Genomic DNA, 14,775 nt, shown 5'->3' with positions numbered 1-14,775 from the left:
TAAGGTACCATCGCTGGTGGGGGAAGGCGCGGGTGCGAATGACTCAGCATTGGAGGCGGCGGCGGCGACAGATGGGAAGGCGGCGGCCGCCAACACCACCAACAAAATCGCCATCAAAGCTCTGCCAATCATCTCCATTTCCCCTCCCTTTCTCTCTCTCTCTCTTATATTTTCTTCTTATCGGTGACAAAGAAAAGGGAAGGGGCGGAGATGATCGGAAAATGAGGATTTTTTTCCCTCTTTCTCCCTCTGCGGTGGACGGTGGAGGAAGCTAGCTAGCCGCAGAGAGAGAATGCCAGAGTAGGTTTTTTCTCTCTCCGATTTTTTGCCGAAACCACTTGAATTATTTTGTCCTTGAATTTGATTTTCATGGAGTTCCAGGGATTTATATATATTAACTGAAAAAAAAAAGGATTGGTGTGGAGAAGAAAAAGGAGAGTAACTGAAACCGTTAAAAAGCAGTTATAAAATGTTGGGTGTCTTAAGTGGTCTATTCTCTAGGTTCAAGGGGAGGCCTATTGGAGGTTATGTGGTTTACCCCTCTTTGTCCATTAACCGATAATTATTTTTCATATTTTTTAACAATAAAAATATTTAATCATTTAGTTTATAAACACAACTTGCAAATATCTCCAGCTCCTAAAAGTCGACTGTAATTGTTACTCCCGACACGATCGACGTGTATCATATTGGTCGAAATGATAATTAAAAACCAGAGTTGAGTACTTACATCTGCAAAAGACTATACAAATAATCCTCAAGAGGTGTAGCATGTGAAACGTGTAACGCCCTAACGGAGGATTATAATTACAGATCTCACCGAAAAGGTCAAAACGAGAAGAAAGCAGTGCCAAAAGGGTTTGTTTATGTCCTGCAAAACAGCCAATCATATTTCCGCAAGAGGATGGAAAAACGGGTCCTCCTCGTTCTTGTAGATTTCAAACAACTGCTTGGAGTAGTGAGTCGCAAATTTCCTGCACTGTTCATTCCCGTTCGAATCGAATTCTTGCAGCTCTTCCTCAGTCTTCTTCACATCGCCCCATGTATCTCCACCTGTCAGAAATTCAGCCAACCGACTCCCCCTGTTAAGGTTATAACACAATATAATATGTTAGTGTCAGAATCTACATAGAAACACACATTAAAAAAAGAAAGAAAAAAAAAAGACACTGACGTAGATGCGTGAATCTGGCTGAAACCTCGTCCATTCCGGACTATAGTTTCTTTGCAAGATTGTTCCTCGGATGTTTGCTGGCGAAACAGAGCACACACTGCTTTCATGCAAAGTCGAGGGGACTTCGCCAAATCAGCAAGCATATCCGCCTCGTATTCCCACTTAGTTTTGTCCTTTCTCTCCCTCCGGAATCCAGCGATGACATCAGCATACGCCGCACCACTTTCCGATTCATCATTTTCCAAGTCATCATGTTCAGACATTTCATCTGATTCATCACTTTCCGAAACATCAGAGGCGCTATTTACAATAAAACCATCCAAACTTTCACCTTCACAATCATCATTGTCCTTTTCATCTTCACTCGCACCGTCATCAATCTCAGGGCTTCCTAAATCGTTTTTTCTTCTTCCAGCGATTTTTTCCGCCACCCTCACTAAGCGTCGTTTCTTCGGGAGAGTATCTGAATCCGAACTATCTGTCAACAGTTTTATGCTTTTTTTACTGCCGAGCCTACCAATTGGGATATCGTCGTCATCACTATCACTAGAAACAATACAAGCAACTCTTCTCCTCTTACGAAACGGAGTTCTCTTAGTGCACGAAGAGTTCGGAGCATCACCATCGTCGTCGCTGTCACTAATGTCAATCGGACCAACAGTGGGCCCCACACCCGGCGTCGGTGGAGAAATATTATTATAACACGGACTCCCTTCATTAGAAAATTCCAAGCGCTTTCTAATTCGACCACTAGGGTTTAATTCAACTTGAGGGCTTCGTTTAAATCCTTCACCATCACTACAGTGCATATAATTCGGCGTGTTCATCGGAGGGGTTCCTGCTAAAGATGACAAACACGTCAGAAACAATATGCTATAAGCCTAATATTAACAGCGGAATATCCGATCAGTAATTAGAAAACCTGAAGCATTTTTATCGTTGATTGCTTTATTTTCATTTTCGGCAGACGAAAACGAACTCTTCTCCGTACATATTATCGCTTTCTCTAGTTCTATACATTTTGCCTTCCAAACTTCAATCTCCCTTTCGGCGCTTTTCTTCTCACAATCCAAAACCTCGTTTTCGATCATCAATTCTGTAATTTTATCATGTAATTCTAAACAGCTTAAGCAACCTTCGTGTTCAGTGTTCAATTTTACTTCGTTATTAGCAGATTCCTCTGTTTCTGTGGCCTCCAATTTTATCCCCTTATTAACCTCCATCCCTGTTTTTCAAACCATAAACCCTAACTTTGTAAAACAAACAAAAAATCAAAAAAAATTGTCAGAATTTACACAGACTAAATGAAACTTATTGAAACGTATGCTGCAATCGACCGAGAAACATGGAGATTGAGTAGCTTTTTTCGCAATTTTTTTGGCGGGGTTTGAAGAAGCTGAAGTAAATAAATAATTAATAAATTAAAAAAAAAAAGAAAAAAAAAAAGGGAAAATGGATTCTGAAACAGAGCAAAATATATATCATACAGTAAAACAAAAGATGAAACCAGTTCTTAGAAACTCACCAGAAAGAAGATTTAGTGAAACGCAACGACAACGGTTTTCTGATTATGATATGAACAGATTGATATTTGATTTTTTATTTTATATTAAAACTATTATTATTATCATATAATAATTAATCAAAATAATTTAAAAAAAAAATTATCTGGTATTGAAAGAAGACGTGCTCAAAATTTATGTGGGCCGATAAAAAAGAGAGCCCGAAATACCTTAATTTTGCAAATGCAATCTAACTTATGTGGGCCGATCGATAGGAAGCTTTAATTTCTATGGACGATTAGATTAAAAAAAAGGGAAATACAATTAAACCACCATAAATTAATTTAGCGAATTATTAAATTATCGAGTTAATAATTTAACACGTTTTCACTAATTCGAACTGAAAAAAACTATTATTTAATCGAGATTAATAATTTATCTATATTAATTTATTGAGGTTCTACTCAGCGCCGGCCCTGGGGTGGGGCGAGCAGGGCCCACGCCCAGGGCCCAATTGCCTAGAGGGGCCCAGGTTTCCATTTTTTGATATATATATATATATATATATATATATATATATATATATATATATATATATTATTTTTTATATGCAAAAATTTATTGTTTTATTATTAAAAAAACATATTCTTTTATATAAAAAAAATATTCTTCTATTATTATTTTTAAATTTAGTTTAAAAGTAGACATAAAATTTAATATTTTATTTGGTCACACAAAAATTTATTACATATTTCTCTAACATTTGTTTTATGTATTTTTTTTATCTTGATATATGTTAATATTTTTATTCTTTTACTTATGAAGTTTTTATTAATAAATAATTTATTTATATTATGTCATTAAGCATAATATGCAAAAAAAAAAAAAAAAAAATTAAAGAAAAATCGGGGCGTTGCCCTTGAATTCCCGTATTATTAGTCGTACAAATTATATTCTCGCCCAGGGCTTCCAAATATGCCGGACCGGCCCTGGTTCTACTGTATGTTGAATATTTGGTTTACAGTCCTTTACATTTGCAAAAGCAAAAGGAACTGTTACATTTCATCTATCACACACACTATACCAAAAAAAAAAAAAAAGCCACAATCAAACTTCGTCTTCAGGACGGAAAAACGAGTCCTCGTTATTCTCGTAGATTTCAAACAACTGCTTAGAATAATGTGTCGCCATTTTCGTGCAATGTTCGATTCCATATGAATTGAATTGTCTTCTTATTATTTTACGGTAAATAGGTGGGAATTATGATTAGAATATTTAAATGGCTATCAATCCCCCTAGATCACGTATTTTGCATTAATACTAAATCTTGTATATTTTGCAGGTTTGAAACATGAAGTAGAGGTTGAGATGATGAGGGACCAAATTGCAAAACAAACCAAGATGAAGGACAAAAACATAAAAGAAAGTCATAAATTATATGGGCCAATTCGTTCGGCCCATCACAAAAGAATCTAACTTATGTGGGCCGATCCATAGGAAGCTTTAATTTACAATTTAATGGGAAAATAAATAAATAAATAAAATAAAATAATGAAATTGCTATATGTCACCTTCGACAAATATAAAGTCAAAAAAAAAATAAAAAACCAAAATTAGAATTGGTATGGTTGAGGTTTTGTGTAGTTGAAGAAACAGTTGTATGGTTAATTAACATATATGTTGTTGCTTTCGAGGGGCCTCCACCCCCTTTATATAATATCATTAAAATTGAATTTATTTATTATGCTTTTAATTTCACTGGATCTGCATCTGGTTGTTACACCAATTAATTTATAACAGCGCATTTAAGGTACACAAGAGATGTATACTCCACTTGCAATTTGACTTCATTTTGTCCGCCAACGTAAATATTGTCTTTATGTACAGAGAGATTCATAGTTTGAACATTTGAATTATATATATAAAAAAATAAATTTTGAGTTTGGTTTATATATGACCGTTGGTTGTACGTGCAACATAACTATATAATCTTTATTATTTATTTTTAATTGTGAATTTTTTTTTTACGGAGTATATAACAATGGCCGGGGGTAGTATACAGTAGTAGGCAGGGTAAGATAGGGACAAGACAAGAACATTTAGACATGGAAAATAAATCTACATTTGCAATTCAAGTCTACGTGGCCCTAGCAATTTTATTGCTAATTAGCCTCGCCCGCAAATCCAGCTTTTAGGTTTTACTTTATTACAGCAAGATTGTGTAATGATTCATGTTTAATTTTCAGACTAAACTTTTTTTTTTTTTGTTTAGCCACTTAATAATTAGGCAGTGAGTGCTACATTATATATATAATATCTTTAATAGTTAATGCTGTTACAGAACAACTCCAATTGATCTAAATCAATTAATGATGTTTCGAGACCAGAGGTCCCTCCCTTATTTACACTCTTTTCTGATTTTTGTCTCACATTTATTTACCATTTGCATTTATATATATATACCAAAAAAAAAAAAGGTTTAGGTAAATAATAATAAATGGGATTTGGGAAATGTCCGTTGTCATGATTATTTATTGAATCTTTCATGTCAGAAATTGCCTTTAAACTTTCCCACCCTACATTTAATATGACGGCAAGCTGATCAATTCAAAATAACCAAGCATCAATGTTTTTTTCAATTTTTTTTTTAATTTTTAACAAATTATTAGGGTCAAATGTAATAACTTAATTTTGTTGGGGTGGGGGGAAGGTAAAGAAAATAAATACTCCCTAAGTTGAAGTGATGGATAAGTACTTATCTTGTTCACTGAACGCACTCACATGCATGCATGCAGTAGTACTTACTTTCTCCCTTCCAATTAGTACTGCTACAACAACACATATTACACACTGCATGCATTGTCACGTTGTAATCATCTCTGCAATCATAGTAAATGTAATATTTATCGTATATAACACTTCATTTTTTTTTAACAATCATCAATAAATATGTATACTACATTATATTTTAACGTACATTTAAATAAGGTAACATATATATATATATATATATATATATATATAGATACATACATACATACATACATACATGAATAAGGGTTGGCACGGAGATGGTGTGTCCAAGCATTGAAAGCCAAGTGATCCCCTCTCTCTTTTACAGACGTCGTACACAACTTGCTCACATATATATATAGATAGGTTCATTTATTGATATATGTTTTTTTTTTGCATAAATTATATAAGTTACTGCTGTTATAAATATATATATAAAAGTAGGATGATTAAGGATTTCAGAAATTTGGATCAGTCATCTCAATGCATGAACGAATGAATTATCATCGTCGTCCCTTTATTAATTTGTTTGTCTTAGAATGGATACAATCTTGTCCTGTCTCAGATTCAATATATATACATACATATATATATATATATATATATATATATGTGTGTGTGTGTGTGTGTGTGTGTGTTGTGTGTGTGTGTATTTACTATTTAGATCTTGATCATGAATACTAATTTTATTCACTGGAGAGTGTTTTTCTTTTTGTTTTCCTTCTTTTCACTGATAGTGACCTAACAAACTATATATATATATATATATATATATATATATTGCCATTTTTAATTTGTATAATTTATTAGTTTATTCATATATTGGGTTTTATAATAAATTTATGAAGCATTCATGACAAAACTTAAATTGGGTTCCCACGAACATTTCGAATTTCGAAGTATTGCCTTCAAAAAGGGCTACTGGATATGCAAATAATTATGCTGCAGTCACAAATTAAACACTGAAATAAAATTAAGACATCAGTACTTCTTTTTGCAGCCATGTTCATTATTTACTCATAATGAGGTTTCAATTTAGAGTAAGCTCGAGAATTCAACACAAATTCCTAGGATATAGTATACTCCCTCTGTCCCATATTATATGTCTTTTTAGAGAGTTTTTTTTGTCCCAAATTATTTGTCATTTTATATTTTCAATGCATCATTAATTGCATTATTTTCAATTTTACCCTTTCACTCCTAATTAGTTAGTTATAAAATAATTAATGTCAAGGATATATTAGTATTTTCCTATGTTTTTCACTATAATCTATACACATTTATTGATTTTCTTAATATTTGTGCAACAACTCAAAACGTCATTTAAATTGGGACGGAGGGAGTATTCCTTTTTTTATTTAAGGAATTAGGAAATTGATAAAACTAGGTTGTTTTTCTTTTTCTTTTTTTTTTTTTTTTTTTTGTTTTTTTTTTAATTAATTCGATAACTCATTTTTTTCTGAGATAGATTAAATAAGGTAATTTAATGCATGGATCTGCAATATAGTAATTACTGAAGAAGTTAATTTCAATCAGTAAATATAATTTAATTACTTAAGAGTTAAGACATGTCTTTTGAAAATAATTAAAAGACAAAAAAAGGAAAGAATATACTAGAACCAGCTGCCCAAAATTCATACATCCCAATTAAGCTAGTGGTCCAAATTAAATCCATGGATATTAAATTATCAAGAAAGAAGGCAGTCATTTATATATACATGTAATGTATATATATAAAATAGAGATTATATATATTGTCTCTCTCACTCAAACCTCACTGTCTGTACATTTGAGGAACACTCTCCATTGGATGGATCTACTACAGTACTACTTCATGTGAAGATTATTATTAGTGCTCAAATATAATATTTCCTCTCTCTTCTCTCACATCTCCATCTCAAATTACATAAATATATTTCCCAAATATATATATATATATATATATCAAACTATTTTTTATCTGATCAATTTCTAAAACAGTACTAGTTTAGTCACTTTCATATCTTCTCCTCAAATATATCAATATTATTTATATTTATTTTGTGTCCTTAATTCAATAATATATTCTGTCTTCTTCATATTATAAATCCATCCCCACAACTCAAACCACCCTACCTAGCGATACTAATAATAATAATAATCTCTCGACTTTTCTTTAATTTCTTGTAAATTTTCTTGCGTACAATTTGAAATGGCAGGTAGCGATAATAGTATAGCCGAGTTTTTCGAGGAAACTCACGAGTTTTGTGGTGATGCTGCAAATAGTATACCTGATGATATATTCAGTATTCTTGAAGCTCTGGAAACTGCTTCTGATTGTATTAATATTAATAACAATCAGACCCTAAATGACGACGACGACGACGACACCGCTTTCGAGTTCCACAAATCATCATTAATTCGAGCTTTTCACCCCGATTCTCCACACTCCAACAAGAGACAAAAACTGAACATCAATGCTTCTGCTTCTGCTTCTGCTTCTGAACAACCAAGAATCACTCACATTACTGTTGAGAGAAACCGAAGAAAACAAATGAACGAGCATCTCTCCGTGCTTCGCTCTCTCATGCCTTGCTTCTATGTCAAAAGAGTAATTACTAACTAATTATTACATATTGTACTTATATTCTTAATTAGGTCTAATGAATAATTTCAATGTACTAATTAGTTACAAATTTTCAATTTTTGTAGGGCGACCAAGCATCGATAATCGGGGGAGTAATCAACTACATCAACGAGTTGCAACAAGTTCTTCAATCACTCGAAGCCAAAAAGCAAAGAAAATCCTTCTCCGATATTTTAAGCAGCCCTCGGCCAATGTCAAGCCCGAGAAAGCCGCCACTGAGCCCGAGGGTCGGCCCGCCAATAAGCCCGCGTACGCCACAATCAAGCAGCCCTTACAAGCCTATGATGCTGCAGATTAATAATCTGCACCAAACTACGGGCTTTAACCTAAACTCACCGTCGTCTCTCCCGAGCCCGGTGGAGACCATGCTTTCTCCTTGTAATTCTTCCACTACTAATTCCTCCATTAATGACAGCATTAATGAGCTTGTGGCGAGCTCGAAATCAGCTGCAGCTGAAGTTGAGGTGAAATTCTGCGGCCCGAATCTACTGCTCAAGACCGTGTCGAATCGGATTCGGCCCGGTCAAGTTGTCAAGATTGTTTCTGCATTGGAGCAACTTGCACTCGAAATTCTTCAAGTCAATATCAACCGGGTTGACCAAAGAATGCTTAATTCTTTCACCATTAAGGTACATTTTATATATATATATATATATATATATATATATATATATATATATATATATATATATATTTTCTTCAAGAAAAATAGCTAGAGATATTGCATGCAATTAAAAGCCCATATTTTGTTTATAATTAGTTGGATTATATTGTGTTTTGATGGCAGATTGGGATTGAATGCCAACTTAGTGCAGAAGAATTGGCTGAGCAGATTCAGCAGACATTCTGCTAATTAATTAATTAATTAATTACAGCTGATAATTCTAATAACCAAACCCTAGCTTAGCTATAACTACCTCAGTTACGTTGTTGTCTTTCATTCTAATTGTGTGCTTAATAAAGCAAGTGTGGAAAAAGCAATTAATAACCACAATTGCCGGTAATTAGTTGTTATCTTAACATGTAATGTAGTGATGTATGTAGTTAAATGCGTAATTAATATTAGTCAAATAATTAGCTTGTATTAATTTAAAGTGACTTTTCTGTTATGAACCTATTACATTCAACATTAATCAATCCCTTTTCGGTAATTATTTCCTGTTTTCAAATGAATACATTTTACCATTTATACACACGCAAACACATACACACACTCACTGGTGTGTGTATAGATCAACGGTGAAAATCCACCTGGTGTAAACTTCACTGTGTGTAGTATAGAAATAACCGAAAAATACATTTTAGGCATAGCTAAGAATTTAAAAAAAAAATTGGAGCTCTAATTTAATTTAGAGTTTGAAATTTAGGGCCCAGCGTGCATTTGGTATCTCTATGTTGGGTGGTCCTTAGTACAAACTTTAACATAGGCCATTTAAATGCACTTGTATTTAATGCTATCTTTAAAGTCATTTTGTAGAGTTAACAAATTAATTGAACACACAAAATCCAAAATAAATAAATAAAATGGTCCAATTAATACATTTATGTATATATGATACACTGTGTTAGAGATTCAATTATATGCACAGTGTCTGCGTGATTCATGCAGCCATAACCGGTCCACTATTCTATCTCATAATAATGTCCCTTAATTAATTATTACTTTTTAAATGTCAGGGTGGAGATCAATTTATTTATAAATTTAATATTCAATAATTTTTTTTATTTTTTTTAAATTGCATTTAAACCTGGCTTCTTAATCATCCAATAAAATTATGTTACACGTCACTAGAAAAGAAAAACATGGTGCAATAATTAAACTAATCAAACCAAATTGAAATAAAATCTTGAAATTGCAATGCACACATGAATTAAGGATAATACCCCGGGTCTCCAAAGAAGAAATTTGACCCGAATGGGAAATGGGTACCTAGAGTAGGGGATGTGGTACCAGAAGTCATGGATGCAACAATTGGGCTGAGTTCAGATTCTGAAGTGGGTAATAAATTGGGGAAATTGGGCGAAATTGGGAAATAATCCGACCCGGAAGTTGCAGGGGACAATAGATCGAGATTATGCGAATAATTTCCCAAATTATTGTTAAGATTTGAGAAAATTTGAATATTGTTTTCGAAATTAATGGTTGGTGATGAAGGGAAATTAAACGGGTCAAATGATGATGGGTTTAGATTATTATTAGTGCCTAAATCTTGGGTTATAACTCGAAGGCTTGTTTGGATGTTGAAAAGCGGTCCATGTTGTTCGGGTCGGCCCACTATTTGTTGTGGGTTTTGGGTTAATGGGTTTGGATCTTCATTCTGTGGGTCGGGCATTGTTGCGGGTACAGACGGGGTATTAGTGGGGTATGCGCGTGGATTGCACGTGTGCTTTCTTCTGTATGTGATTTCGAAAATGGTTGGGTCTTCATTGGAACTTTGAACTTGTTTTGTAGCCATGCAGCCCTGACCGTTTCTATGGGTGCATCTGTAGTAACCTCTGCAAAAATAATATTTTAAATTTAATCCAAATCATATTTATATTTTAAATTTATTTTTAAATAATAGCGCATTAGAAAATTCAAAGATTGATTAAGCGCGTAATTACGTAAGCAAAAAAGTTAAAAATCAATGCTGATCTACTAACACGCTTTAAGAAAATGCTACTATTTTATTACAAAATTCAAACGTTTTTACGCATGTGGGGGAAATGAAAATATAAAAAAGTAAAGGACAAAATGCAGTTTACCCCCTATAAATTACCGTGTTTGCAATTTCCCCCCCTAAAAATTCAAAAAATGGATACTCCCCCTTTTAAATACTATAGGGTTAACTGCAAAAAATCCCCTAAACTTTGGACGTTTTTGCGCTTTACCCCCTGAACGGAAAAAAATTGCACGAGCATACCTGAACTTGTCAAATTGTAGCACCGGAGCAAAAATTGTCCATTTTTAGCAAAAATAGACCGGAATCCACAACACGTGAGAAGCACATGATTTTAGCCGGGATAAATTGGTCTTTTCCTCTTACACCTATTTTCTTCGTTTTTTTAATAAATATAAATAAATTTACAAAAAGAAAAAAAAAAAGATTTCATCTTCTTCGCGTCACCACCACCAAAAACCAAATTACTCTTCGTCATTCTTCAGCCCACCGCCGTCCGCCGCCCGCCGCCTCTAATTCGCCGTCCGCCGCCTCTAATTCGCCGGTTGCCTGCCTCGCGACCCTCTATCGCCTGCTAACTCTGCTTCGCAGCCCTCCGCCGCCTCTGCTTCGCGGCCCACCGGAAATAGAGGACATAAACCTCCCATTCACCGGATGAGAAAAACTCTGCACCATCCATATCGCCGTTGATTGGAGGTGATGCCTAGCCTCACATAATCCGGCGGTGATTCTTTCCAAATTCACTAATTGAATGTGAGGGGAGTTGTGCTCTTAAATCTGCCGCCAGGCAGATTTGGTGGTGGTGGTTTTAGAAAAGAAATTGGCCGCCGCCGCGTCGCGAGGGGTTTTGGGTATAGGCGGAGGAGTTGGACATTTGGACGAGGTGTTGGTGGAGGAATTGGTGGTGGAGTTGGAGGTGACAGTGGAGGAATTGAAGGTGGAGTCGGTGGAGGCTTAGGCGTTAGTATAGGTGGCGATGTTGTTGGCAGATTTGGTTGTGGTGGAGGTGGTGGTGGTGCGGCGGCGGAGCAGATGTGGTGGTGGTGATGCGGCGCCGGAGAGAGGAAGAAGACGGAGCAGGCCTTTTCTCTTTCCCTTTTCCCTATTTCTTTGTTTTTTCTTTTTCTTTTTCTTTTTCTTTTTCTTTTGAGATAAGGGATTTTTCATATTGAATTTTTAGTAATTTGATATGATAATTTCAGGTGGTGGTGCGGCGGTGGAGAGAGATGTTGGTGGCGGTGGTGTTAAATATCCTGATTCCCCTGTTTTGCAGCAAGAGGGAGACGAAGAAGATGATGGGTGGTCTTTTTTTGTTTTGTTTTTTTTTTCTTTTTTCTTTTTTTTTTTTTTTTTTTAATTCTTTTATCTGAAAATCTTGTGAATCGACGAAATTGCCCTTCCATTGTCACGTGTGAGTTGCACGTGTGCAATTCAGGCAAAAAATTGGCTATGAATGGACTTTTTATTCGTCGGTGCAACAATTTGGCAAGTTCAGGTATGCTCGTGCAACTTTTTTCCGTTCAGGGGGTAAAGCGCAAAAACGTCCAAAGTTTAGGAGATTTTTTGCGGTTAACCCAATACTATATTTGTTGCGCTTTGTCTCAGAAGTCAATTTTTGAAGCGCATTGTACAAACAAAATTAGATTTTAAAGGCGCAACGTGCAAAAAAATAGTATTTTAAGGGGCAACGTAGAACAAAAATAACATTTAAAATGACAACACGCAACAAATATACTTAATTCTGATGGATCCATTGGAGTTTTGCTATCGGGCAATGTGCAACAAGAATAAAATTTTGAAAGGGGACGATCACTTTTAAAAAACATTGAGGGGGTAAAGTGCGAAAATTAGAAACTTAAAGGTTGTGATGTGCAATTTACAAGAAAAAAAAACCTGGGATATTTTGCTCCGAGGATGTCTTTCTGGCCGTACTTTCTCCAGCCATAGCCATCATCAAGTTGTCCTTCATTTCCTGTTTCTGTGCATACTTTCACCTTCTGCGTCCACGTAATTGCCGATGATGCCTTTCTGTACATAATTATAATAATAATAAAATTATTTTTTTCTATAAAAAAAAAGAATATATAAAACTCAAAATTCAAGTTATAGTAATATATAACTAACTTTTTCTTGGAAGGTTGGTCCTTGAAATCTTGATCATCGGAATCATCGCTACGGTGGGGACTTCCGGCGAGTGACAGCGGAGAGTCTGATGTGGCAGGTGGCGGCGGTGGGGCGGCACCACCACCATAGCGGCTATGTCGGAGGGCGGAGAGAGCGTTGTCGTAAGAAGATAATATTTGTTGGATTAAAAAATCTCGAGTTTCGTTCGACGATGAAGACCGGTCGTAATTAAAATGGATTAGCAGCTGATTAGCCAGTTCCCTCCCTTGTGATAGCTCCTTCACCAGATCATCCGAACCAAAATTTTCCATAATTCGTAATTAATTAACGCGTATAAATATATATATTTAGAGCGAATATTAATAATAATAATAATAATAATACAATAATTTTTCTTCCGACGAATAATATAATGTCGATCGATGAATATAAAATGAAGCTGAATTAAATTCCCTCCCAAGTGGTGGGGGAAAGTAGTAGTTCAGCAGCTTTGTTTCTGAAATAATCATGCAAATTATAATATTAAAACGAATAAATATAATTTGATGAACGAATTTTATAAATTGTATTATTGTATATATAGATTTATAGAAATGGTGTTCCACTTATATATACATATATATATGTATATATGCACGTACTTAGGTGGGAAAGTACCGAGTAGAAATTAGTTTATTGTTTTGAATAATGGGGAAAGACGCTGTGTGGAATAACAATAGAAAGAAAATTTGTTGACTGGAGAAAAAAAAATAAAAAAAATAAAAACGTTATTATAATTAATTAATTAATAATTGGTTTGGGCAAGACCAGTCTTTAGTCATAGGAATTGCAATTGAAGTTAATAAAAGTCAAATTCTATATTTCTGACCAATTCAAACCTCACTACAGCCACAATATATATTTTCCCACTGCAATCTTTAATTATAACATTTGTTTGTCAATGACAGTCAATGCAATAAGACAAACTACAATATGTATATATAAATAAAAATTTTAAAAATATAATATATTTCATGATCAATATGAACACACTGCGTTATGTGGACAAAAGACCTAAGTAATATAGTAGCAGATTTGCGGCTGTATATTTATATATAAACATAGTTGTTAAGTAATGATTATTATTTAAACAACATCAGAACGAGTAATTATGGACACGTGGCACGTTTACTTGTGATCACTGTATACAAAATTATGGGAGATCAGGCTGATCAGCACATAAATTAAATTTTAAAAAAATGGTGATGCTATAAGAAAAGCTTTTGAATAGTGTAGAAAGTATTTGTAGCACAAAATGGTCATGGGTTCGAATATTCATGTGTAGGAAAATAAATGGAATTTTTTTTAAAAAATAATCGTTGACTAGAAAGTAAAAGTCAAGAAAGGAAAAGAAAAGGAAGAAGTTGAAGTCAGAGATGAAAGATTTGGATACTATTTGATTAAGAATCTTCAAACCTCGATACGCGTTACTCGCTGCTACTGTACTTAATTAGGTTATTAATTTAACTGTGTTTTAAGTTTATAATCATTATTAACTTTTACTTTGGTAGGGTGGTTTGACTAGTCAATTTATTTTAACGTATGGTTTGGTTACAAGATTTATGTAGCGGGGGATTAATTGTGTTTGTTCTAGCTACTTGTGTTTTTTGGGTCTCAACCCGAAAGTATGAGTTCTATCGGGAATGCTTCTTTCTTCGGGTGAAGCCGTCATTGCGCCCGGATTCATCTCAATAACTCTCCAAACCAGTATGAGTGCGTAGGAATCGAAATAAAGCGTAAATAAGTGGGTTCGGGCAGAAGTGATGTAATAGTAGAAAATAAGAGTCACGTTGTAACTAAATTAATGAAAAATCAAATCGAGAATATACTGAAATCATTTTCAACGATTTCTTTTTT

General features: G+C 34.3%; 3 protein-coding genes and 1 long non-coding RNA gene across 6 annotated transcripts; 2 read left to right on the top strand and 2 right to left on the bottom strand.

Moving 5' to 3' along the window:
- Nucleotides 1-689: 689 nt before the first annotated feature.
- Nucleotides 690-2,780, bottom strand: LOC105971833 (uncharacterized). 3 transcript variants are annotated; one of them, XM_088819246.1, is made up of 4 exons: nt 2,700-2,780; nt 2,097-2,424; nt 1,175-2,015; nt 690-1,082 (listed from the first exon to the last, which is right to left on the bottom strand). In XM_088819246.1, the coding sequence occupies exons 2-4, from the start codon at nt 2,395-2,397 to the stop codon at nt 887-889; spliced, it is 1,338 nt and encodes a 445-aa protein (XP_088675372.1). In that variant the 5' UTR covers nt 2,398-2,424; nt 2,700-2,780; the 3' UTR covers nt 690-886. The 3 variants fall into 3 exon arrangements, with proteins under 3 accessions (XP_088675372.1, XP_088675373.1, XP_088675371.1); XM_088819247.1 differs by having other exon boundaries at nt 1,175-2,012; XM_088819245.1 differs by lacking the exon at nt 2,700-2,780 and having other exon boundaries at nt 2,097-2,434.
- Nucleotides 2,781-7,527: 4,747 nt separating this feature from the next.
- Nucleotides 7,528-9,212, top strand: LOC105971708 (transcription factor SPEECHLESS). The gene is made up of 3 exons (XM_012996579.2): nt 7,528-8,059; nt 8,161-8,724; nt 8,883-9,212. The coding sequence occupies exons 1-3, from the start codon at nt 7,661-7,663 to the stop codon at nt 8,946-8,948; spliced, it is 1,029 nt and encodes a 342-aa protein (XP_012852033.2). The 5' UTR covers nt 7,528-7,660; the 3' UTR covers nt 8,949-9,212.
- Nucleotides 9,213-9,637: 425 nt separating this feature from the next.
- On the bottom strand, nt 9,638-13,476 carry LOC105971727 (putative WRKY transcription factor 53). The gene is made up of 3 exons (XM_012996596.2): nt 12,880-13,476; nt 12,649-12,783; nt 9,638-10,591 (listed from the first exon to the last, which is right to left on the bottom strand). Exons 1-3 carry the CDS (start codon nt 13,188-13,190, stop codon nt 9,967-9,969), a joined length of 1,071 nt encoding a protein of 356 aa, XP_012852050.2. The 5' UTR covers nt 13,191-13,476; the 3' UTR covers nt 9,638-9,966.
- On the top strand, nt 11,289-12,253 carry LOC148769869 (uncharacterized). Its single transcript, XR_016031649.1, has 2 exons — nt 11,289-11,835; nt 11,958-12,253. It is a non-coding gene; the product is annotated as an uncharacterized LOC148769869 (long non-coding RNA).
- Nucleotides 13,477-14,775: the final 1,299 nt, after the last annotated feature.

This window comes from Erythranthe guttata, chromosome 6 (assembly GCF_056151865.1).
Source record: "Erythranthe guttata isolate IM_541 chromosome 6, IM_541, whole genome shotgun sequence".
NCBI classification, from domain to species: Eukaryota; Viridiplantae; Streptophyta; class Magnoliopsida; order Lamiales; family Phrymaceae; genus Erythranthe; species Erythranthe guttata.
This window is presented reverse-complemented; position numbering and strand designations above follow the sequence as displayed.

Coding starts and splice junctions, on each gene's coding strand:
- LOC105971833 (XM_088819246.1), bottom strand. CDS start 2,397: ATGGAGGTTAATAAGGGGATAAAATTGGAGGCCACAGAAACAGAGGAA. Junction 2,016..2,096: donor CAACGATAAAAATGCTTCAG/GTTTTCTAATTA, acceptor TGTCATCTTTAG/CAGGAACCCCTCCGATGAAC. Junction 1,083..1,174: donor AGCCAGATTCACGCATCTAC/GTCAGTGTCTTT, acceptor TAACCTTAACAG/GGGGAGTCGGTTGGCTGAAT.
- LOC105971708 (XM_012996579.2), top strand. CDS start 7,661: ATGGCAGGTAGCGATAATAGTATAGCCGAGTTTTTCGAGGAAACTCAC. Junction 8,060..8,160: donor CTTGCTTCTATGTCAAAAGA/GTAATTACTAAC, acceptor CAATTTTTGTAG/GGCGACCAAGCATCGATAAT. Junction 8,725..8,882: donor TTAATTCTTTCACCATTAAG/GTACATTTTATA, acceptor TTTTGATGGCAG/ATTGGGATTGAATGCCAACT.
- LOC105971727 (XM_012996596.2), bottom strand. CDS start 13,190: ATGGAAAATTTTGGTTCGGATGATCTGGTGAAGGAGCTATCACAAGGG. Junction 12,784..12,879: donor GACCAACCTTCCAAGAAAAA/GTTAGTTATATA, acceptor AATTATGTACAG/AAAGGCATCATCGGCAATTA. Junction 10,592..12,648: donor CTCGGAGCAAAATATCCCAG/GTTTTTTTTTCT, acceptor TTATTTTTGCAG/AGGTTACTACAGATGCACCC.